Source organism: Ahaetulla prasina, chromosome 2 (genome assembly GCF_028640845.1).
Source record: "Ahaetulla prasina isolate Xishuangbanna chromosome 2, ASM2864084v1, whole genome shotgun sequence".
In the NCBI taxonomy this organism is placed as follows: Eukaryota; Metazoa; Chordata; class Lepidosauria; order Squamata; family Colubridae; genus Ahaetulla; species Ahaetulla prasina.
Window position 1 is genome coordinate 201,516,524 of NC_080540.1, and position 25,719 is coordinate 201,542,242.

The 25,719-nt window shown below is 39.6% G+C and overlaps 1 protein-coding gene across 1 annotated transcript in view; it reads left to right on the forward strand.

Annotated features, from left to right (window-relative positions):
- SLC49A3 (solute carrier family 49 member 3) overlaps positions 1 to 17,926 on the forward strand; it is a 30,700-nt gene extending 12,774 nt beyond the window's left edge. Inside the window, exons 3-10 of the mRNA XM_058166938.1 lie at positions 686 to 905; positions 2,504 to 2,580; positions 2,684 to 2,821; positions 5,311 to 5,427; positions 9,934 to 10,086; positions 11,501 to 11,658; positions 13,275 to 13,387; positions 16,848 to 17,926. Coding sequence (XP_058022921.1) covers positions 686 to 905; positions 2,504 to 2,580; positions 2,684 to 2,821; positions 5,311 to 5,427; positions 9,934 to 10,086; positions 11,501 to 11,658; positions 13,275 to 13,387; positions 16,848 to 16,999 — 1,128 coding nt within the window. The 3' untranslated portion in view covers positions 17,000 to 17,926. The remainder of the gene's footprint in view (positions 1 to 685; positions 906 to 2,503; positions 2,581 to 2,683; positions 2,822 to 5,310; positions 5,428 to 9,933; positions 10,087 to 11,500; positions 11,659 to 13,274; positions 13,388 to 16,847) is intronic.
- The last annotated feature ends 7,793 nt before the right edge of the window (positions 17,927 to 25,719 follow it).

The window sequence follows — 25,719 nt, forward strand, 5'->3', positions numbered from 1 at the left end:
GCTTCACCATGGGCTAGCAGTCTCATGCTATTTAATAATGTAAAAAATGATGTAAAAAAGATTTTGAGACTCTAGAAAGAGTGCAGAGAAGAGCAACAAAGATGATTAGGGGACTGGAGGCTAAAACATATGAAGAATGGTTGCAGGAACTGGGTATGTCTAGTTTAATAAAAAGAAGGACTAGGGGAGACATGATAGCAGTGTTCCAACATCTCAGGGGTTGCCACAAAGAAGAGGGAGTCGGGCTGTTCTCCAAAGCACCTGAGGGTAGAACAAGAAGCAATGGGTGGAAACTGATCAAGGAAAGAAGCAACTTAGAACTAAGGAGAAATTTCCTGACAGTTAGAACAATTAATAAGTGGAACGACTTGCCTGCAGAAGTTGTGAATGCTCCAACACTGGAAATTTTTAAGAAAATGTTGGATAACCATCTGACTGAGATAGTGTAGGGTTTCCTGCCTGGGCAGGGGGTTGGACTAGAAGGCCTCCAAGGTCCCTTCCAACTCTGTTGTTATATTATATATTAATAGAAATATTAGGCAGCCTTCTATTAAGTACTTGGTTACACACTTGGAAATATGACACAATTTTTAGCATTGTTACTCAGTCTTATGATCATGGATAGCATCAGGTCATGGAAGGCTGATTTACGTTAACCCTGGTTGTGTGGCTTTTTCTCTTGCAGGTGCTACTCTGCGCCTGGCTCAATATGGTGGGCAGCATCATTCGTGTTTTCAGTGTTATTGATAGCCTGAGCTTAGGCTCCCTAAACTACGTCTACCTTCTTGTAGGACAGTGCCTCTGTGCTGGGGCCCAGCCACTCATCCTCTTTTCCCCAACCAAACTAGCGGCCCTATGGTTCCCTGAAGACCAACGAGCCACAGCCAATATGATTGCCTCTATGTGTAAGTAATTGAGTCGGTATTGGTTATTCCAGATGGGAACCCTGGGTTTCAGATGTCAGTTTTCTCAAGGAAGGCAATACTTTCCCTCTTGAGACTCCCATTATCAGTGCAAGAGTTTATTACTAGCTTACTGGACAGGGCTGTTTGGTGAAGATGTATGTACTAGACTTTTGCACTATATAAATAGGGTGGACAACCTGTGGCCCTCCAGATATTGCTGAAGTAGGACTTCCAGCATTTCTTGCTACTGGCCGTTCTGAGTAGTAATGCCTTGCAGTTCAGTAATGTCTAGAGCAGTGTTTCTCAACCTCAGCAATTTGAAGATATGAGAACTACAACTCCTAGAATTTAAAGTTGCTGAGGTTGAGAAACACAGGTTTCAGAGGGCCACCCCAAAGAGAAAGTTTAAGCATAACCCCAGAGGTTACATCCATCATCTATATTCATGAGAGAGATATTTTCCATCTGGGGCATTCTAGGTATACTTATACTATATTTTCCAGAAATTATGCTGCTAATTCAATTGAGTTGAATATTAATTTTATTTAATTATTTCGCTGTATCTTACCTAAGCGATTCTTGTTGACTAAGAATAAATAAATAATGCTCCTTAGGAAGAACAAATATATATATAATTGTATCTATGTCCTGATCCATTCTATAGATGGGAGCTCACAGAATTTGCCACGTAACACTTGAATGTCAAATAATGCCTAAAACTGAAAATCTTCTTCCTCATTTGCTAGTTGTCTGTTGTTGGGCTCTCCCTGATTTGTTAGCCTTCTACTTGAAAAGTTATTGTTTGATCACAAGGTTTGATTTGATGAAATAGATCAGTGATGGCGAACCTTTGATGTCCCCGCGTGCTGTCCTACATGCCAGAAGTGGCACACAAAACCATCCCGCGAGGTATGTGCGGCCCTGCTGGCCTTTGCGCATGCAGAAGCACCGATACCCGAAAGAGTGGTGGTCCCTCGCGCATGCACAAGTCGGCACCCAAACACCTGGATATTGGCATAGAAGCGTGCCCAACAAACAGCTGGCCATCGCGCATGCACACAATGTCAACCCGGAAGGTTGGCCGCTGGCCTGTGCATGTGTAATGGAATGCCGCTCTTCTGGGTTCCGCCGCTCCTGCGCACGCAACAACCAATTGACTGACACGCGTGTGATCACAGGAGCATGGAATAGGAGCCAGCACGGCCGCGCATTCTTCACAGGATGGTTTTGTGTGCTGCTTCTGGCATGCATGCCATAGGTTCGCCGACACTGAAATAGATGTATGAACTCCTTTCCCACGTGCAGCACAATTGAGAAAACTCTTCACCTGCCATTGATGAGAATTTTAAAGTGCATTTGGGGGGGGTTTCAAAAAATGAGGCAAACCCAAGATTCCCATTTCTCAGTTTGCTTCTTTCTAGCAAAACAAGAAGTCCAACAAAAGGCTTCTGAAGAAATTGTGGCTTCATGTATGGGACAGATAGGGATCTTACTTGTTCTCCTGTCAATTCACATGCATGTTGAATGTGTTTCAGTTACTTTGGTGAAATCATATCCAATCATCTCTTTTCTTTCTTTCTTTTTGCATTTCCATTTAGCCAACCCATTGGGCATGCTCATAGTTAACCTGTTGTCACCGACAATTGCTCCAGAAGCGAAAGATATCCCTTTACTGGTAAATGAACATGAAATTTCACTAGAATTCAGAATTTGTTCTTGGGAGACAAATTACACAATTGCTGATGTTTTGAAACATTGCCCTGGTGCTTGTTTTACAGATTGGGCTGTCTGCAGTGCCTGCTATCCTTGGCTGCCTCATGTCCACCTTCGGTGTTTGCAGTAGTGTTCCCCCAACTCCACCGTCAGCAAGTGCCGATAATTTAAATTCACCAACTTTCTGTGAAGGTTTGAAAATGGTAAGCTCCAAGCGAAGCGAAGGAGTAAACTTGGGAATTGCCCCTATAATTATAAGTACTTCTTGATCAACAAATATTCAAAGTTCTGATGGATTTTCCTCCCCCCTCCCCAAGGTACTTTCGACCCGTTACAATTGCCACCCCTCCGTCATGTGATTACACAGTATAGGTCAGAGTTGGCGAATCTTTTCAGCACTGAGTGCCAAAATGGGTGCACGTGCTGGAAGATGCGTGCGGCGGGAAGATGATCTTCCGGTTTCTGGCACATGCATTTGCACCAGCCACCTGGTCTTCCAGTTTCTGCTGCCCATGCACACGTGAAGACTAGCTATCCGGGGTGCATGTGCATGCCAGAAACCGGAAGATCATCTTCCTGGCATGCGCATGCACACTGGGCGGCTGCTCTTCTGGTTTCCGGCGCTCTCGCGTGCGTGAAGACCAGCTGTCCGGTGCGCCAGAACCCGGAAGAACAAGGGGCGACAGCTCGCGTGCCCAGAGAGATGGCTCTGCATGCATTTCTGGCCCACGTGCCTTACGTTCACCATCATGGGTATGAAGCTTGAGCAGAAGCCAGGACTAGATGACCTCCAAGGTCCCTTCCAGCTCTATTCTATTCCAAATATTTGGGTACTCGGCAAGCAGCCCATATATACAGCCAGTTGCAGAGTCATGATCACATGACTGCAATTTATGATGCTTTTTTTTTTTTGCTGGAAATCAGAAAGACTGTTCACTGTTTTACTGTTTTCTTCCAGTTTTCAGGAGGAAAAACTGGCTTAATGACTGCTACTTTCTCTTAATGATCACTGCAAAAAAGATTATAAAATCAGGTGGGGTCACATGATGGTCCCCTGAATGACTGACATAACTTACTACTGTAATTCTGGGCTCTATTACAGTCATAAGTCAAGGGCCATCTGTATATATGGTTTCCCCGAACAGCAAGATGGATGGTATATAAATTGTGTGTGTGTGTGTGTGTGTGTGTAAAACCAAACCTAAGTAATATGAAAACCAAAAAAAAGTATCTTCTTGCTAGGTAGTCTGATTGACTACCTATGTCAGTGTTTAAGGAATCAGGCAATGGTTAGAAACTAAAAAGAGAGAAGCAATCTGGAATTAAGGAGAAACTTCCTAACAATGAGGGCAATTGGCCAGTGGAACAGCTTGCCTCCAGAAATCATGGGCACCTCATCACTGAAGGTTTTTAAGAAGAGACTGGACAGACAGTTGTCTGAAATGGGATAGAACTAGAGCAGGGGCTGGACTAGATCCCTTCCAACTCTGCTGTTCTATTCTATCCTATCCTATTCTGTTCTGTCCTATCCTATCCTATCCTATCCTATCCTATCCTATCCTATCCTATCCTATCCCATCCTATCCTACAGAGGAATTATTGAGTCTGTCATTTGCACCTCTATAACTGTCTGGTTCGGTTCTGCAACCCAACAAGAAAAACACAGACTTCAGAGGATAATTAGAACTGCAGAAAAAATAATTGCTACCAACCTGCCTTCCATTGAGGACCTGTATACTGCACGAATCAAGAAGAGGGCCGTGAAAATATTTGCAGATCCCTCGCATCCTGGACATAAACTGTTTCAACTCCTACCCTCAAAACGACGCTATAGAGCACTGCACACCAGAACAACTAGACACAAGAACAGTTTTTCCCGAAGGCCATCACTCTGCTAAACAAATAATTCCCTCAACACTGTCAGACTATTTACTGAATCTGCACTACTATTAATCGTTTCATAGTTCCCATCACCAATCTCTTTCCACTTATGACTGTATGACTATAACTTGTTGCTGGCAATCCTTATGATTTATATTGATATATTGACCATCAATTGTGTTGTAAATGTTGTACCTTGATGAAGGTATCTTTTCTTTTATGTACACTGAGAGCATATGCACCAAGACAAATTCCTTGTGTGTCCAATCACACTTGGCCAATAAAAATTCTATTCTATTCTATCCTATCCTATCCTTCCCTACCCTACCGCCTAGCCCTATTATTTCTTTGTCTATTTTTATTCCTATCTGTGCTGGATGAGACCAAAGGCTGATGAAGTCCTTTAACTGTTTTCAGACAGGAATCGATTAAATGCCTAGTGGTGTCTGCAGTAGAAGCAGGGTGGTCAGCAAAATGGAAGCAGAAATGGCATGGCCATGTGCCATGACGTCCCTTGCACACCTTAAAGTGGCACTCCTCTGGAATATGAATATTATGATTCCGAACATTAGCCTTGCAGATCAGCAATCCCAAAAGACGAGATGCAAATCCAGCAACTCATTCTCATCGTGAACATCTTTTAATAGTTCTATATTTAGAATGTAATGATAAGCCGCCCAGAGTCACTTTGTAAAGTGAGATGAGCAGCATATAAATTTAATATTAAAATTAAATTAAAAGAAAGCATCTACTGGCATCTTGCATAATGTGCTGTAGTTTTGACAACTTTTTCTTACTGTGCTTGCTTCAGCTCATCCGAAATAAGCCTTACATCATCCTGACCCTCTGCTTTGGCACGGGGATAGCCCTGTTCACATGTCTCAGTTCTCTGTTGGAACAGATCCTGTGCGTCAACGGATATTCCAATGTAAGTCCCTTCTTCTTTTTATGTGTCTTTGCCAACATGGGATTGAATGGCAGGAGAAGCTAAGAGAACCCAGGAACTTCGTGAGATTGGGTTGTAAGATAAGGAGGACAAGATATCACATGCTGTCTGGTGCAGATAACTGGACCCACGCGGGTAGAGTTCAAACTTACTGCTTTATTGTTGTATGCCTGCTGCACAGGAATCTCCCCAGACTTGACAGCTTTTACCTGGGAAAGACTAGATAAGGTTTAAAGGTATTCAGTGGGAGTCAGACCTTGTCCTCTTGTATTTACTTAATGGATCCAGACTAATTCCCTGCTTCAGCCCTCCCGCCAACTTTATTTATTTTATTTTTTATTTCTTTGTATTAGATAATATATATAAGTATAAGCATGAATTGAATACATAAAATGAATACAATTAAAGGGAACATTAGGACAGGGAAGGTAGGTACGCTGATGCGCTTACGCACGCCCCTTACAGACCTCTTAGGAATGGGGTGAGGACAGGTCAACAGTAGACAGTCTAAAGTTAAAATTTTGGGGGTTTGGGGATGAAACCACAGAGTCAGGTAGTGTATTCCAGGCATTGACCACTCTGTTGCTGAAGTCGTGTTTTCTGCAGTCGAGTTTGGTGCGGTTTACCTTAAAGTTTGTCTCTATTGTGTGCTTGTGTATTGTTGCGGTTGAAGCTGAAGTATTCATTGACAGGTAGGACATTATAGCAGATGATTTTATGAGCTATGCTTAGGTCATACCGAAGACGGCGTAGTTCTAAATTTTCTAAGCCCAAAATTTCAAGTCCGGTGGCATAAGGTATTTTATTGCGAGCAGAGGAGTGGAGGACTCTTCTTGTGAAATATTTCTGGACACATTCAATTGTATTAATGTCCAATATGCAGTGTGGGTTCCAGAGGACGAGCTGTATTCAAGAATTGGTCTAGCAAATGTTTCGTATGCTCTGGTTAGTAATGTAATATACCGGAGAAGAAGCTATGCAAGATTAGGTTTATTTAGTGTAAGAAACTTGGAAGGTTTCTTTCCAATGCATGGCAGTGAGAGAAATAATGCAGATAAAAAAGTAGGAAGTGCCTTTTTTCTCATGGGAATTTCTGGAACTTGTGATTAATGGTTGCACTGGCCATTTAATTTGAAGAGTCTATTGGGAGAAGGAGAATGGGAGACACGAATATTTAATTTTCCCTGACCATTGAAAGGCACTTCTTAAGTTTGGGTCTGTTCTTCTGTTCTTATTCTTTTGTTCAGTTACATAATTGGCCTACCTAGAACTGTGAGATGAGTGGCATATAAATAGGATAAACAAATAAATAATTTATTTAAGGTGATACATCAGCAGTATGAGCAAAACGTGTATGTTAGTAATAGTTAATAGTGCCAAATTGTTCAACAATAAAGCAGAACAAAACCGATCAAGTCTTCCACTGGAAAAAATGTTCTGTTTTATTTTATTCCCCAAATCATCTAGGTCTCCTCAGTTTCTTTTTTCACGTAAAAGGCAGGAAATGTATCTCCACAGTTCTAAAAGTTATTCGCAGTCAAATCGTTGGCTTGTTTGCTTAATGGATCCCCTATAGACTTTCCTAAAGTATAGACTGATGGAAATAAGACCCACGAAGGCTATCAAGCTCCAAAATGGATATCCAAGGTTATTCTGAGGCTAGAAGCTGGCCAGATGAGGGTTGAGGAAACAGCCTGCTTATTAATTTTCAATTACTGGCTTAAATGACATGATTTCCCAGTAGAGTTGATCTCATTTCTTTTATTGAATAAATTCCAATCCGCTTGGGCTCAGACAGTGCGCCCTCTCTCTTGATTTCCTACATTCTGTCAAATTTGCCCAAGCTAAGAGTTATCGGAGAAAGGCTTTTTGATATTGATGCTTATAATAAGAGACCTTCTCCCAAAGTACAATATATCCAAATACACTTTGATCAGCCTAAGTGGAAACCAGCTGATTATATCCACTTACTAATCTCCCCATTTCAACAAACGTTTTACTTCAGATTCAGATAAAATTGCTTGTCTTTAAGAGATTTAAGAAGATTCTCAAAGCTAGTCAAGCCGGTTCTAATGGAGAACAGGTTCAGTTCACTTGATGGACTCAGATGAATCCGCCTTCAGGCATGGTCACAAATTTCCTTCTGTAAAAATCCTCAAGTATTTATTTTTCCTTTGTTGTTGCTTGTTAACTTCTTCTTACCATGTAAGAAAAGCCCTGCAGTATTACACATACTATATAGCAATGATGGCTAACCTTTTTGTCGTCATGTGCGCGCTCGTGCACACCCATAATACAATATGTGCGTGACCCCTGTGCGCAACCCCTGTGCATGTGCACATGACCCCCCCTGCATGCGCCTCACCCCCATGCATGCGTGTGCATCTCCTGCATGTGCCCCGCACATGCGCGCATATCTCCCGCATGTGGCCCGCCCCTGCACATGTGTGACAGAGACCCGAAAACCAGCTGGCTGGCAGGAGGCGTATGTGCTTGCAGGTTGGAGCTGAGCTGTGGCATGCGTGCCATAGGTTTGCCATCACGGCTATATAGCAAGATTTTGGTGATTTCTGCTCTACATGAGTAACAGCTTTATATTTACTTTAATATTTGGGATGCGTGAATGAACTATTAACTGTGCTTATAACTGAGTTTTTAGATCATTAGGTTTTATAGTCTAATTCTTTTTTATATTGTTAATTTACTAATTTACAACAGACTGAGAATCTAGTTTTAGAATTTAGAATTAGAATTTAGAAGTTTTAGAATTTACTTATAATTAATTTTGGGGAAAGTCTTTAGACTAACCATAAGTCCTTTAGTTACTAATTTTCATTTCAGCAATGCAGTTCCGCATTGTTTTACATATTTAAATACATTACATTTATATGGCTGAATTTTGTTGTAGTTTATTTTAAGATGATAATATTCACTGGCTGAAATAAAATGCATCCTCTCATATTAATCAAGCGATTTTTCCGCTGCCACCCCATCCCGTGAATTCAGCCCTTTGATTTTAATTGATGACTTGTTTCACCCAGGAGTAAGGCCTTGTAAGAGCATTTGAAATGCTAGTTTTTCACTTGCAGAAATTCCAGTGATGGAATAGAAACATCCAGTGCAGGTCTTAATCAGCATCTGAAAGCCAATTAGATCTGGCTGCTCCACCTCAAAATTTATTCCTTTGCAGTTATTCCCCCCTTTTAAGCTGGCAAGAGATCTAACTTCAGTAACAACTCCCAAATTTAGAGAAGACACTGGAAGGGTATTATATCTCTGCCATGGAATCCTGGGAACTGACGTTCACACATCTTAAAGTTGCCAAGTTTGAGAAAACATAGATTTAAATAAATAACAACTTTTGAGGTGAAGTTGTGATCAAAACATTAAACCATGTTTTGCTACGTTGTCCTTATTGCCAAGATTCCTGGTTACAGCCAATAGCCCAAATCTACTCAGCTGAATTCATTTTATTTCCAGTTATCATTGTCTGATCGATATGATGTTTATTTCTCTGGATGTGGTTAAGTTTTGCTTAATTGATGTATTTGTTGAAATAGAATTCTGATCATACTGGTTTTATAATTATTGGTTAAGCACTTTGGTTGTCAGAATTTTTTCCTCCTTTTTTGTCAATGGTCATAAAAAAAAACAATTGTATTGGGTATTATATTACATTGTGCTCAGAAATTGTGCCTCATGTTTCAGTTGTGTGGCCTGCATTTCAAAACCACTCATAAAATGAAGATCCAAAGTTTTCCCCAAAAGATAACATCTAGCCCTTCCAGTTCTTAGGACATAAAAGCTGGGAGGTTAATCACAAATCACTTAGCTGAACCTAGGAGCTCTCTTGATAATAAGTTATAAGACTTATGAGGCTTCTATTTTCATTTTGAAATTTCCCTAATTTCCAGGTTTCAATATATTACCAATATCATTAACTTGAATTACTGAACTCATTCTTCTAGATGTTTTATATACATACAGAGTTGGTTACACACATTTTAAATAGCAATAGCACCACTTCATAGTGCTTTACACCCTCTTTAAGCAGTTTAGAGTAAGCATATTGGCCCCCACAATCTGGATCCTCATTTTACTGATCTCAGAAAGATGGAAGGCTGTATCAACCTTGAGACGGTCAGAATCGAACTCCTGCCGGTCGGCAGAATTAGCCTGCAATACTGCATTTTAACCACTATGCCATGACAGCTCTATACTTTATATTTTCTCAATACTTCTCAATATTTTATCTCAATACTTTAGAACTGAAGTATGTATCTATCTATCTATCTATCTATCTATCTATCTATCTATCTATCTATCTATCTTAGAACTGGAGATCCGTGGTATGTAATTCCTTCAATGTACAGGTATTTCTAAAATTGTTACCAACTTGGTTATTATTATTTTTAGTCATAAATCCAGTGATTAAGAAAAAACCCTAAGGTTGTTCAACTATGTGCCCTAATCCAATATCTTGTACAGTTTTTTGCAGGTTTGACTGGAGCCTTGTTCATTATATTTGGGCTCATTGGTGCCTTCTTCCTTGGACTATATGTAGATAGGACAAAGAAGTTTACAGAAACTACCAAAATAAGTTTTGTTCTATCTTCATTGACTTGCATTGGATTTTCAGTGGTAAATATATTTTGAAACTGAAATAATACTTTGGTCTGCCCTTCGGTAGAAATAATGAACTTTTCAGCTGTCCTCTAAGAAATGGTTAATCATCTAAATCTTATAATGTGATTATTAACAGAGGTGTGTTTTCCATGTAACCATAGATATTTAAGTAAGGACTGATTTTACACTTAATCCCTCCAGTGCCAAGGGATATAATGAAGGTTGTAATATTGTCACTTTCCTTCTGATACTGGAGAAGGAGATCAGAGGAATATTTTGAAGATAGAATAGGTAGAATCATCACACTTCTTTGGTCCCAAGCTATTTCACTGAATTCTTAGGAGGATAAAATAGAATGAATAGAATGGGAATAAAATAGAATGGAATAGAGAAATAAAAACTGAACCAAGTCAACATTTCATATGATCTGTCTAATCATTCCATATTATTTACAAACTTTTAACTAGTATAAAAGTTCTCACAAGTGTATTGGTGGTTAAAATAATGCCAAGATACATTTTGTGGGCCTTAATCGCTTGTTGTTATTGCTTTAAAAACTATTATTTTGTTAGAAGAGACTTTCCCAACTTTGCATCTTCAAAAAGAAATGGGGCTTCAGTTCCCATAATTCCCTGCTGAAAGTTCCATATTGCTTTTCATGTTTAGTTTACCTAAAGAGAGAGCCAGTTTTGGTGTAGTGGTTAAGCCACTAGTCTTGAAACCAGGAGACTGTGAATTCTAGTCCTGACTCAGGCACAAAACCGGTTGGGTTACCTTGGACCAGGTGTTAGGAAGTAAGCAATGGCAAACCACTTCCAAATATTTTGCCTAGAAAAATATTCATGGATTTGTTGACTCCAGAAGTCGCCAATCATTCAAATGAAATATTATCTAAAGAGCTATATCAAAATGGATGCATTAGCTTCAGGGAGAAATTGGAGAACAGCAATCCCGAATTTGCCATGTTCAGATATAAATGCTAGCTGTCAGGGTTCCAAGTAACACCCCCAACTTTGAATTTCCTCAAAGTTCCATTTTATTGAAGATGTCATATTGGCACATCTGGGAAAACCTGAATCTGAAAGCTTCCAGGTTTTCCCCACCCAAAAGAAAGTTCAAGTCCCTGCCCAGCACCCACATGTCCATCACATGCTTCAATTAGGCACCATCCAAAACTGAAGATAACTCATGGCAGCTACAGGGCACTGTGGCCTTGACTCTCTGAGAAAAGAATGTTATTTTGACTGTATATCACCCATGTTCTATACAATCCCCCCTCCCATTTTCCCACAGTAGAAAAATGTGGCAGGCCTGAAGGCCGAACTGTAATGGCTTCCAGGTCTGATAGTAGCATGGCTCTGGGTGGCAGGACATAATCCTATAGAGACTTCCCCATTTGCTATAGTTATGTTCTCTTCTCTTCCTGTAGGTATGTCAGATGAGAGAACAAACCTACGCTGTGGCAATATTCAGCAGTCTTTTTGGGCTTTTTGGATTTTCTATCTATCCCATCGCGTTTGAACTCAATGTTGAGTGCTCTTATCCTGTAGGAGAAGGAACATCATCAGGGATCATTTTTGTGACCAGGTAGATCAACAGATTCATTTAAGTAATTGAAATGGGAAATGGGAAATGGATCTTCTCTGGGCAATAACTGGATTCATTCACTGGGTTTTAGAATATTTGATTTGGATCGAGCTTCGTATGATGTTGATTTCAGCCATTATGGTTAGCAAATCATAGTTTATGGCCCAGCATCACTTGTAAACCAAGACCCTTGGGCTTTAGCCTAATCAACAAAAAATGCTAGTTGAGGAAATCTGTACACCTTAAAGTTACCAAGATTGAGAAACATTAAACTAGTATATGATTTCCAGGAGCAACGACCGATGGATTCTTTTCACCTTTGAAGCCAGTAGGAGTCAGGATTGCCCAAATCCTGGGAAATCGCTAATAAATTTAAATAACTTGTTTTTCTCCCACACTTTGGAAGTGAAGCTAAACAAAATCATTTCTAAGGAAAGGATTTGTGCGCAAAGTGGAACATAGTGCAGGGCATTGCAGAATAGAAGCAATTAAATGTTTCCCAGGAGGGAACGGCTCTTTCATCTCTGCCTTCATTGAAACTCTGGTTTCTCATCCCTCTGCTACATGTAAATCAGAATGTATAAGCTGTGTTACAAAACAGGTACTTTATTCAAGTCACACAAGATTGAAGAAAAGAGAACGCTGTGTTCATTCAAGTAGAAAAGACTTCGCAGAGGGACAGTGCAAGAATTCTTATTAGGAAAGCGTGCTGATTCCTTGGTCACTGTAGTTGCTTTGTATGTATGTTTCCTATTTTGTCCAATTACAGAGTCGCCAGTTCCAGTAGTAATATATCCACCAACAGAACAGTATTCTTGTGGCTTAAGAAAAGCTGTCTTTTTCAAACTCTTTCCCTGCTCCATAAATATAGAAAAAGATTCCTGGTAAAGAAGGGAACAGAAAGATTTCCTACGTTTTCCTTCCAAAATGGGAAGAAATCTGACCTCTTCAGTGCAGTCTTGTTCGACTTTGGCAACTAGAAATTTTGGAACATGCGGTCTTATTGATGCCAGCTAAGAAAAAACTAGGTTAGATTCTACAGTAAATCAATAGCTAGGTCACCCTGAAGGTCTATTTTAAGCCTCAGAGGAAATCTTACAGTGGTGGGTTTAAATTTTTTTTACTACCGGTTCTGTGGGTGTGGCTTGGTGGGGATGGCATGGCTTGGTGGGCGTGGCAGAGGAAGGATACTGTACAGATTGTTGGGGGGGCAATAAGTTGACTTTGTAAATATATACAAATAGAATGAGACTATTGCCTTACACACTGTAAGCCGCCCTGAGTCTTCGGAGAAGGACGGGATATAAATGTAAATTTAAAAAAAAAATCTCCATTCCCACCCCTCTCCAGGGGAAGGTTACTGCAAAATCCCCATTTCCTCTCGATCAGCTAGGACTTGGGAGGCAGAGAATAGATGGGTGTGGGGCCAGTCAGACTATTTACTACCAGTTCTCCGAACTACTCATAATTTCCACTACCGATTCTTCAGAACTGGTCAGAACCTACTGAAACCCATCTCTGAAATCTTGGTTTGTTAAAAATGAAAATCTTGCTTTAAAATAGACATTTTTTAGATGTTGTTACCAGATGGATAACAGTCAATTTTGTTTCAACAGCCAGATCCTAGGAGTCCTCTTCATACTACTCTTCCAGAGCTTGGCTGTGGAAAAAAAGAATGCCCCATTCTCTACCTGTGCTCCATCCCTAGGTCCACCAATGGATTGGACAAGTAAGTATGTTCCTTTGAATGATTTGTTGGCATGTAAACGGTTGGATTAAAGTCACCAGCAGATTCTTCGGCAGCATCAGGGTTGCATAAAGTTGAATAAATCCTAGAGTTGCTTTTGGGCCATTATCCATTTTTTTTAATGGCGTAGTCTATTGACTTTTATTTGGGGATGGATGAAGTAACCTAGGATCTTATCTGGAAAATGTCTATGTTGGTTTTGTACCCCAAATCTACTTTGACAGCTATTTGCCTTGGATTATCAGGTTTTTAAGGGTTCAATTCAGGGGTCAAATGCTCCCGGTTTGGACTGGATTGCTCGAGCCGGTAGCGATGGCGGTGGGTGGTTTGGAGAACCAGTAGCAAAAATCCCTGCCCCCTCCCATGCCCAGCTGAGCCGCGTGATCATCAGAGGGTTTTTTTTTTTACTTTTAAAAGCATTTTTTCTTTGGCCGAAAAAATGCTTTTAAAAATAAAAAAAAAACCTCTGATGATCGCGGGGCTCATCTGGGATCATTAGAGGCTTTTAAAAGCATTTTTTCTATAACCTCTTCAGCTGAAGAGGTTGTAAAAATGCTTTTAAAAGGCTCTGGTGATCCCAGCTGAGTTGCGTGATCGTCAGAGGCTTTTTTTTCTTTTAAAGGCAAAAAAAATGCTTTTAAAAGAAAAGCCTCTAATGATCAGGCAACTCAGCTGGGATCATCAGAGGACCTTTTAAAAGCATTTTTTTTTTGCTTTTAAAAGGCTCCTTTTAAAATGCTTTTAAAAGTTAAAAAAAAAGTCATGCCCACAGAGCCGGTAGCAACAAATTTTATATTTCACCACTGGTTCAGTCCTAGAGGAAATGTAATGTTGTAAGCTGTTTCGTCAAAGGTGTCTTTCAAAACTTTGTAAACTACGAATTAGAATTTTAATAGTTAGATTTGTATCTTTTCATACAGGAGCGTATGGTGACATATTTAACAACCCTTTATCCCATTTCTCCCTGCAGCAACAAACCTGTGAGATATATTGGATTGGCTTGAAATCACCCAGTACATTTCTGTAGTGAAGGATGCTGGTCTGTTACTTTAACTTACCATCCCTTGTTAGCAACAAAATATATACAAAATTATATAGATGTTTGTAAATTGCTTAAAGCCACAGAATGTAGAGTCTTAAATAAATGAGGCAAGTGTTCACCAATGACCCAAAAGCAAAAAAAAAATGTTGCCCTTGAAAATAGCATCTGTGTTATTCGGACTTTCTCATTTCTCTCTAGGATTTAAGTACAGAGCTACATAATTAGCAGCATTGTAGGAACTGTACTGCATGAGTCAAGGGATTTGACAGCAACCTGGAATGATTCTAGTGACAAACTGTGTGAATGAGTTACGTCTAATATTTCTGATTGATCAAACAAGGAATAGATCCACTCTGGGAGTTGAAGTCCACAAGTCTTAAAGTGACCAAAGTTGGAGACCCCTGGTCTAACTCACATCACGTGATGCCGCCGTGACGTATCGGGACTTTTTTCCCCTTCGCTAAACTGGGTGTGGCCAGCATGTAACTCATCCGGCCCATGGGCCAGGAGTTTGACAGTCCTGGTTTAGACCATCTGTGAGCAATTATTCAGGTGTGCCCCTAAATTCTTTTTGAGGGTCCCAGCAGCTTCTTCGATCAAGCTACTTAAATCTGATGGTTCAAAATAGTTGTATGGTATTCTATTAAACTGTTCTAAGGTTGTTGTTTTTTAAATCCTCCAAGCTTCTTATAAAAAAAAAAGTGGAGAGAATTATGACCCTTGGTGCTCTCTGATCTTGGTTGTTTATATACAGTGGCTTGTCCTATCAATGTTAGTAGGAGTTTTGTTTTCTTCTTGGTAGTTGATTAGGTTGGTGTTTACTGTTTGTCTGACGTGGTAGTTCCTTGATTGAGAAATTGTTGGTCGCACTAACATTTATTATGGCCTCACCCACTCTCCATCAGCAGCTTTTGGTTTGCCCGAAATTAGGAAATGTGGCCTTGCTGCCAAAATGTTGCTTAGTCTGTCAACTCTGCAGCGAACCTGGCTGAAGCCATCTTGTGCTGCCTCATAGTTGCCACAAAGCCTGAGAGAGGGAAGGGAGGTGGAAGTAGATAGCTCAGCTAACAGTCAAAATAAAGTTTTCCTTTGGAAACCAAGGTCATCGTGGCAGGTGACACCTGGGGGGGGGTAGTTTTTTAATTAGATGAAAACCACAGGAACCTTTAGAGTTGGTTTTCACCAGCTGTGCTGATATGATGTATCCAATAAACATGTCCTTTGAGGAATCTACCTGCCTCGGAGTTCTGCTTTCAATGAGTGTGTTACTCGGACCGCTGAAATAGTGTCATGCCCCTGTCGGAGTTTGAGATGGAAGACGAACAGCTGAGAGAAAACGGGAGAGTGGCTCCATTGGCTGTGGAGGAAACTGGGGAAGGACAAAGTCAGGCTGGGCAGATCAGGGGAGAGGTAGAATGAGAGAGGGGATTCAGATGAAGACCAAAACCCACCCCCTCCTCATCCTAGGGCGCACAAGGAAGAACGCAGAAGAGAGCAAGGTGTGTTGCATGGCTTACAAGGAAGGAGAGGGCCCCGATTCCCTTCACAAGGCACACCTGGGTATAGTTTAAAGGAGAGGCAGTTTGGGAGGGGCGTTTGTTGGGAGCAAACGCTGAATTCCTCTAGTATTGAGAGTTGTGGCCTGCATTCCTGACATTCCTCCTGACTGTTTGAATTAGTGTTGTGCTTCTGTGTGCTTACCTTGTCTTGCTGGAATTATTGCCAGGATTCTTTGCTTCTGGGACTCATTATCTTGCCCTGCTGCAGTGACTGATTGCAGTCATTCTGCTTATAGCGTTTGTACTGGAGTATCTGCAGCCAGAAGCTGCTGCAGGTTTGTGGGAGAGCTTTTCTCCAGGCCGGAGAGTAAAGGAGAGTAAACGGGACGTTGGGGGCAAAGTTGGTGCCAATAAAGGGACTCGCACCGGTTCTCTGGCTGTGCTGTCTTTGTGCCACGCTCTGAGTCATCACACACAGCCTAGGTTTAGTGTCAGCATTGCAGATGTATGTATATACTTGCTTTGTGTGTCTTATTTGATGAACTTATTTTGATTTGTTCATCAAACGTCAACAGGACATTATTGTGTATCATTGTATCTTTGGTTAAACGACTTTCTTATTATGCAATTTTAGTAAACTTCCTGAGACATCTGTTGTTTTACAAAATACTAATACTAATTCAGTAATAATAATTCAGACTTCAACTGATTTGCATAAAATCCCCATAGTTTTAAGTATTCAAGAAACCCAAGTTGTGTGCATTGCTTCTCTCACTGAGAGGAGATATTTCTACCGTAGGTAGCTAAGTGAAACTTACTTAAACATAGTTTAAGAACTATTGGGTTTTCTTTCTATATGTTTCAAAATGAAGTGCTGGAGAATTTTCACTTTTTCTTATAGATGCAACACTAGTGATGGCTGGAATCACCACTGCGACAACCTGTCTCTTTGTCGTTACATTTCACACTAATTACAAGAGGATCTCTGCAGAAACATCTCAAAGCTCTTCCATCAACAAAGCAGAAGATGAGGACGTCGTAGTAACAGCGTGAGATGGAACATTTCTAAATGAACTCTGGAGTAAGCCCTAAGCCTTAAAACCAGTTGACACCTCAGACACCCCAAGTGCCACAAACTCAATAAATTATAGCTTTGTGATAATTGACTGGAAAACATTGGTTCTTTTCATTCCTTCTTGTACTTGAATGTGTAAATGGCGTGGAAGCATTTCAAACAGCCACGTCTTCTTCCGAAAGGAAGACATCAGTATGATCCAGTGTGACTGAACAACAGATTGATAAACTGAACCATGCGCTGAATGAAGCTAATAGGCAGCTTCATTTGTTGCCATTATTGGAGATGCCTTTTTCAGAGTTAGGAACAAAGATTTTCACTTAAATAGAACTTAAACCTTAGGCAGTGATGCTAAATTGCAGCGAAGTTCTGGGTAATCACTCCTTTTCTACCTAGAAAGCTGTGTAGAGCTGTGAGTTCACCCAGGATAGTATATGGTTTGTTGGGCTCCACTTTGCACTATACCAAAGTTTATGGTTTAGTATGATTTATGTACTTGGCTAATTGTTGCAAAGAAAGCAGATGCTTGAACCAGCAAAAAAAAAATCAGGTCTTCCAGCACACCTCATGTCCAGAGGATGGTTCAATGGGAGCATCTACATGCAACTGATAATAATTGCTATGAAGGGCAGAATTCGGCTGTGAGGCTGGGTATGTACAGTTTGAGAAGTACCATCCCAACCACCAAACCAATGAGGTTGCAAAAACTTCATAGATTGCAGAAGAACCATCAATACATCTAGCTGATGGGATATTATTTGATAGGATGGTGGAAGGGATCAAAATGGAAGAGCTCTGAACAAGTAGCCCTTTGCCTTACATTATTTGTTACAGATCTTATTTTAAGTGTTTTGAATTATAAATGGAGTTCCAGAATTCTGTTTAATTAAACAAATTCAAAAATGGATGAGGCCAATGTATAATATCGTCTATGAACAATCTTATGGATAAGGCTTTAGAAGAGTGCGTGCATTTATTTGCTTATGATTATCTGCTAGTTATTTTGACCGATTAGATGAAGGGCGCTTATGACTCTTCCTGCAGCATAAAAACACAATGGACAAGCATAACTAGGTACAACAGAAATTTAACTTTTATATTTGTAACAGAAAATTCTAGGCATTTCCAGTAGTCACAACGTACTTGATACAGAATATTTTAAATCAATGCAAAATATACAATCAAAATGCAACCAAACATAAATACATAGCAAATATATATACAGATCTCTTTTAAGGTTATAACCTGAAGACAAACGTATTTAAATATTGAAATGGGAAAAAAAAAAAAAGCAAAACCTTATAAATAATGTTTACAGTCATTGCATTTCAGGACTGCAACTTCAAAGACAAGAAAAGGAATTTGCAAGGCAGATTAAGTAGAAAACTAGACACACAACAAAACTAATACAGAAGAAACAAGTAAACAAGTTGATGTGCGTTGCTAGCTTCTGTTTAAGCACACTGTAGGGACACCCTCCTAATTATTAGAATTTCACTATTATTTGGGAGCAAGTTGTTAAGCGCATATATTGCAAAAAGCAAGCACAGCATGCTACTCCGTTGGCCACATATGATTTGTATGTTAGAAGTAGGCCTTTACTACAAAATCTTGCTCAGCTTATTTAATAGAATAAAGTTCAATGCATTACCCCCATAGTTTTCAAAAGCAAGGCTCCCTTCTGTGTCATCTTTTAGACAATGAATACCTAAATGTTTCACACTGCCACCCTGTGGGATCAGGGGACTGGGTCACTAATCCAATGCTGATGTCAGCAAAGGCCTATAACAACCTCTCTTCTAAACCAAAGCAGCTCAGGGCAGCAGGATGGAGGAAAAAATCAGGAAGATTCAAATTTCACAGCAGTTTCAATGAGTGCCAAGACCAACTGGTGCCATAAGGAGAAAGTGCATTTGACAGACTGCTGCAAAACTTAATCTTTCTCTAGAACTTCCTTGGCCTCTCATTTTGAATGAGGAAAGCGCGCTCCATCCACCTGAGGATCTGTGTGTGTCAACCACAGGGGCATGCCCAGATAGAAAATATTTTATGTTTCAGTTGAAGTCGAGAATAGCATAGCAGTGAACAGTTGTGTATTACATATTCAAATGCATCGCCTCTGACCTAATTCTTTTCAAATGGCAATCATATCCCCTGAACTTTATCAGTCGTCATCTTTTTGGAACTGGCTTTCCAGCAGGAGTGGGATTCTACAGGTTCAGACCGGTTCGAGTGAACCGGTAGCTCTGACGATCAGCTGGGAGTGAACCAGTTCGCCCCGACGATCAGATGGACCCACCCGCCCACCTGCGCTATTTTCCTATCTTTCTTTTCAGCTGATTTGCATGGCAGAGCAGATTGCAGCGCATCAGCTGTGCTGCTCCTTCGAAGAAGTGTGGAAGTGAAGATTTCTTCAAACTGTGCCCGTGTGCGAAGCACATGATCACCGAACCAGTTGTTAAACAACCGAACCAGTTGTTAAACTGGAGGATCCCACTACTGCTTACCAGTAATTCCTTTTCAAAGCCATTGAACCCTGCTTGACTGAGGAGCACTGTAGAGATCTCCAGGAGGAAACTACCAACTTGTTTGTTCCAAAAAGTCTTTGAGTCAAGATAGTTAAACTGCAGTACAAAATATACAACTGAATCTTCAGGCAACCTGGAAAGTAGAGGCTTACTTGGTTACCGATAAAGCAATCAAAGTGACTTTTTTAAAGCCAAGTAAATATATAATTCAGTTTAGAAAAAACCTGAATGATGCAAAAGTAAATTCATGGAGACTCTGTGTGTGTCACTTTCCCTGTTTGATCAGGAAAACAATCTTTCTGAGTGATTTCTGGCTGGGGAATTCTGGGAGTTGAAGTCCACAAGTCTTAGAAGTTGCCAAGTTTGGAGATCCCCGGATTAAACCATTTGAACCTGCTACAATTATCCCATACAATTTTCCTAACTTTCTTGGAAACCTTTTCTTGGATCAAAGATTCAGAAATATAAATGCTTAAAGGTCCATCACCCTCCCCTCACTAAAATATCAGTTTAAGATGGTTCTTTGTTCTGAAAAACTTTGCAAACACTTCTAGAAGTATATAAAACCCTAACCCTAACAGGCTTATAGTTTCTTTATTTTGGTCACTGACCAGCAAAACAGTTTTTAAAATAGGATTATAGCTGTCCTGTTGCAATAATACTATAAGCTATCTACAATAAAATTGACTAAATTATCAATTGCTACCAAGTGACTTATATTGCACAGCTTGTTCTGTATAAGATGTACTGTATTGTGACAAAAGAAACAAAAGTGAGGTTTTTTTCTTACCGAGAACTTTAACAAATAATTTTTCTTTCGCCTTTATATAATAGAAGTCAACGCATTTTTAAGAGACCTTTTTTGTTAATTACAAAATAGTGAACAGCATTATTTTTGTGTCGTCTTTACATTTTTGCTTTGGTACAGAGCAAGCTAGGATTCTCACTCATTTCTTGAACAAATATTTATTTAGACCTGCCAATTTGGCATATAAAAATTTACACATCTGATAATCTTGCATCAAGTTTGTTCCTTACTTCTACAGATAAAGGCAGGCCAGCTTTTGAAGTGAATGGATAGATCCCAGGAAGATCAATTAAGGAAAGTGATCGCTTTTCCAAGCAGAACAGGCTGCAGTAATTTTATTTTCTAAAAACATATTTGAATTTTATGTGGAGCCAACATGAGATAGCAATAGACTTACATACTGCTTCATACAGCCCTCTCTAAGTGGTTTACAGAGTTAGCATATTGCACCCAACAATCCGGGTCCTCATTTTACCAACCTCGGAAAGATGGAAGGCTGAGTCAACCTTGAGCTGGTCATAATCGAATTGCTGGCAGTTGGCAGAATTAGATTACTGCAATACTGCATTCTAACCACTGCATCACCACAGCTCCTAGCATGATGTTTTGCTGCATGATAACTTCTAGTTACATGCAAAACAAAACAGTTCATCCATAACTTATCTGCCTCTGTAAAGGACCACTCAGATAAACCACTTCCTGTCATTGATAATCACCTAACCTAGCGGCATCTTAAAGCAGTCATATGCTGGAGACAAACTGTTCTGTTTTGCACTCCTAATAGTTTTGAATTTTAAAATAAAAATCTATAGGTAAAAAAATTAGAGCAAAGATCCTCAATTCCCCAAAAAGGTGTTGGCACACGCCAGTCAGTCAACAAAAGATGACAAACGTGACTTTAAAATGCTTCTCGAACACAACTGATCACTTTTGCAAGCCATCTCCTTGGATTATTCTATTAGTCTTCCTAGGTGGACTAGACCATGAAATCAACTCTAAAACTACCTTTTAAAATGGAGATTAGATATTATAATAATAGTAACAAAATCTGGTCTGATGGTGTTGTGCCTCCCTCTCCTTATAGTTGAATAAATTAGGGAGGTCTCTGTCTTCTGAATATTATCTGGATTTCTGGACTTTTAAAAATGCTTTACCCGTATAGCCTAAGGCATATCCATCCAGGTTTTATTCTTTACTCTCTACCCAGCACTCTATTCATGCAGAGAAACCCAGAGGCTCAACAGACCTCATTTATCCAAAATTACTAAGTGGACAGATTATAATAACATCTATAGATAGGCAGAAAATCAAAGCTAGCAGCAATTCATATCTGTAGAAACATGCAGAAAAACAACATGCACTTAATATTTTCCTCCTGGGAAAAAAGATCAGTTTTATACATACCAAATTCCTTTTCTCCACTTAATAGTGAAAGATTTGTGTATTTGTCAGTGTGTAAATGCTCAATGGATATACAATATGTTTACACTACCAATGTTCACCAAACAGGGTTTCCAATCATCTTCACATATAGAGGATTTAAGCATATGTGCCTACTCTATGGCAACTGCATATATACGGGTGCTACATATTTCCTGCATGGAAGCAATATTTGTGTAGAAACTTTGATATATACTAGACTTGCTAGCTGAAATGTTATCTGAAATAAAAATATTGTTTACCTTTTACAAATCAAATCAGGGAATCTCCCCAAAATAGACTCTTACGCTTTTCTTTATTTATTATTGATGAATATTTAACCTAAGATATCCATCAAAATTTCTGTAACTGTGTATAAAACTCTCCTTATAAATTATTTTCAGAAAATATAAACCTTCTAGTTATTTAGAAATATTTAGTCAATATCTAAGTCAATACAAATGCTACAGACTCTGAACCTTCAGATGAGTCAAAAGCTACGCTTACAGCTTTGAAGAGCATCTTAAGAGACCAATCCGAAAATAGAATTTTACTATCAAACACAGAAAGCAATGAAAAGCAGTGCACTAACATTGAAGTTAACAATCAACAGTCATAATAACCCTGTAAATATCAAAGCCACTGGCCAAATGACATTAAATTGTGTTTTCAGGTTCAATGAAGGGATTTCTATCTAATGAAAATTACGGACAATTAAACTCACAAAAAGTAGTCATTTTGCAGTATTCCAGTCTAAAGAGTCACAACCTAATGCATCAAAGTTACCAAAAGTCAAACTGATTCTATTCTCATTTAGGTTCTGTGATTCATTTCCCACTCTCCAAAATTGCTTCCCAAAGTTCATAATCATTTGTGGTAGGCAACAACTGCAGACGCCCATATTTTTCCTTCATTAAAGCAAACTGTAGTTTAGTAAGCCATTTCAAGTGAGAAATCAGTCTAGCAAAATGAAAACCTCACTTAGTAGCACTCAGACCTTCAACTGACTCAAAGTCACAACGGTCGGGTGAACTCTTCAAAGATCACTAGCCAAACGTGATTAACTTATGAAAAGAACATTATTATCATGGTAAATCTGTTCCCATGGAATTGAAAGGCACTAAATGTACACACGTGATCCAGAAATGGTGTAAATTAGCTTTCCCCAATCTACTTTTCAACCTAGGTCTTGAACTTCAATTTCCATCAACCCCCCCGCCAAAAAGCATGGCTGTCCAGCACACTGAATGGATGCCAACCTGGAAATAGTTTGTGTAAATCCTACTCAATTCAATGGTAATAGCCAATATTCCTATTCTTAAGACTTCATCTACACTAGGCATGTCCAACCTTGGCAACTTTAAGGCTTGTGGACTTCAACTCACAAAATTCCCCAGTCAGCATGGGGAATTCTGGGTGTTAAAGTCCACATATCTTAAAGTTGGCAAGGTCAGGCACCCGTGATCTGCACTAATGTCCATAAAATGAACATCACATTTATAGGACCAAAACAGAATTCACTTGCCAGAACTATAAGACTGGAATGCAGAGACTGCAATTTCAGACAGAGACAAGCCCATATTTTGAATGCACAGATCCAACACAAATGTTAATGGCTAGTATAATTCTTATCCAGAGATTACTGCACTAAAAATTATAACTCGTGACTTTAAACAGCAACTTTTATAGAAGCTTACAAGGAAACTTCCATTTATTTATTAATGTCTTATAGAAGTACTTGCTACACCTAAGTCTATTTGGCAGCAAGAAGTCGGGATGGGAAATAAATAGGCATTAACAAATATAACAGAATTACAAAGCAGACAATTTAACTATGTGCCAGAGATCTTAACCCTAAAATGTACATTGTTTTCATCTTGGATTTTAAATGCCAGGCAAGAATTTTGTAATAACTACAACAAACCTTCTTTTATATTTACAAGTGCAAAGTTAAGGAAGCGTGTAAACAAGAGACTTCTATATTATTATTACATTACTAGGTAGAGTATGAAATTAATTCTTAGCAAGCCTGTGCCAAGACCCATTTCAACATTAATATTTTGTCAATGTAACCTGGGCTTATCCAGAGATTGGTGTATTTTTACTTCTGGAAAGGTTGTCCAATCTGCAAACTAAGCAGCACAGTGGTTGTCCAATCTGCAAATCCATACAGTGGCCTTTTAAATACATAATAGTGAACATATACAAAGATGTATTCACTCTTCCTTGTTAAAAATTATTCATGCTATCTTTAAAAAACCTGAAGCAATGCATTGCTTTCAAAATATGAGTTCTAACTGCCCGCTTGTTTTTAACAAAGAATCTAGATGCTCAACTGAGATGCTACATTATTATTCTCATGCAGATCATGACCTGAAAATCAGGAGCATGTGCTCCCATTTCCAGAACTTATACAGGTAGTCCTCTACTTACAACTGTTCCTTTAGTGGACACTTGAAATTACAACAGCACTAAAAAAAATAATGACTTATGACTGGCTATCCCGCTTACAACCGCTGCAGTGTCTCTTTAGTCACATGATCAGAATTTGAGCGCTCGGCAACTGGCATGTATTTGCCACACCAATTGCACGGGGGCAGCATCCCAGAGTCACCTGATCACCATTCGTGACCTTTGCAGTTGGCTTCCCACAAGTAGAGTCGATGGGGATTGCCTTAACGAACACATGATTCAGTTAAGTGCAACCGCTTCACTTAACAACTGTGGCAAAAGGCATTCCCAAAACCAGGTGCAATTCGTTTAACAACTGTCTTGCTTAGCAGCCGGAATTCTGATCCCAATTGTGGCCGTAAGTGGAGGACTATACGTACTTCCGTTGCTTTCCTGTATTTCCCTATGGTTGAACATTACATATATGCCAACAGTTACTTTGTAAATCACAGGCTGCTGGAATCAGATAGCAAACTATAATTATAATCTGCATTAACTTATCTTCTGCTCTGATGTTCCAATAACGCAAAACCATAGTTAGTGCTCAGTGGAGAAAAAAGGCAAAAGAGAGGAGGTTCTCAGATCTCTAATTCAACTTTTGCAAAGAGTCAGTGACATTTGTATTAGGCTATAACAGTCTGAGGCCAACTCACATGAACGTGGTTATGATGATAGCTTATTATCTTTTTAAGAAAAGCTAATCCTCACCACCAATCACATCATCCTACTTCGACATTTCATGGGTTTCGAGAGGAACTGGCAGGAAAGTCCCTCCATCTTTTAAAGAAAATGTCAAAGGCACGCAGCACAGTGGGAAGCTTTTCATAGTGCAAAGAAACTTACTCTTTTTAATGCCCGAGTACATCAATGCAACACTCCAAAAACCAAACGAACAAAACACAACATGCTGTTGAAGGACACGATGATGACAAGATAAAACCAAGACAGCAGCTTTAGACGGTAAGGTCAGCAGGGTGGCATTGTATCGTCAGTGGAGGAACAGAGCCAATATGCATGCATTTTTGTTCCTTCAGCATCTGGAAATGGGTAGTTATAACGAAGCGAAAGGCAGCACGACTTCTGGAAGTTTAGGAAACCTATTTCATGCCACAATTCCATTAAACTTTCTGAAAAATTGTGCTTCTGAAACTTGGCATGCAATTTATGGGAACTCCGGAGCTGTAAAAAAGGGCAATTTAGCACAAGCGTAAAAGGCACACAAGACATTCTATGTAGTTTACATTTTTAGCATCCCAGCTACGATCAGCAATGTAGAGAAAATGTTTAAAAATATTAAGCAACATATGTCCAAATAATAGGTAAAGGTAAAGGTAAAAGTTCCCCTCGCACATACGTGCTAGTCGTTGCCGACTCTAGGGGGCGGTGCTCATCTCCGTTTCAAAGCCGAAGAGCCAGCGCTGTCTGAAGACGTCTCCGTGATCATGTGGCCGGCATGACTCAATGCCAAAGGCGCACGGAACGCTGTTACCTT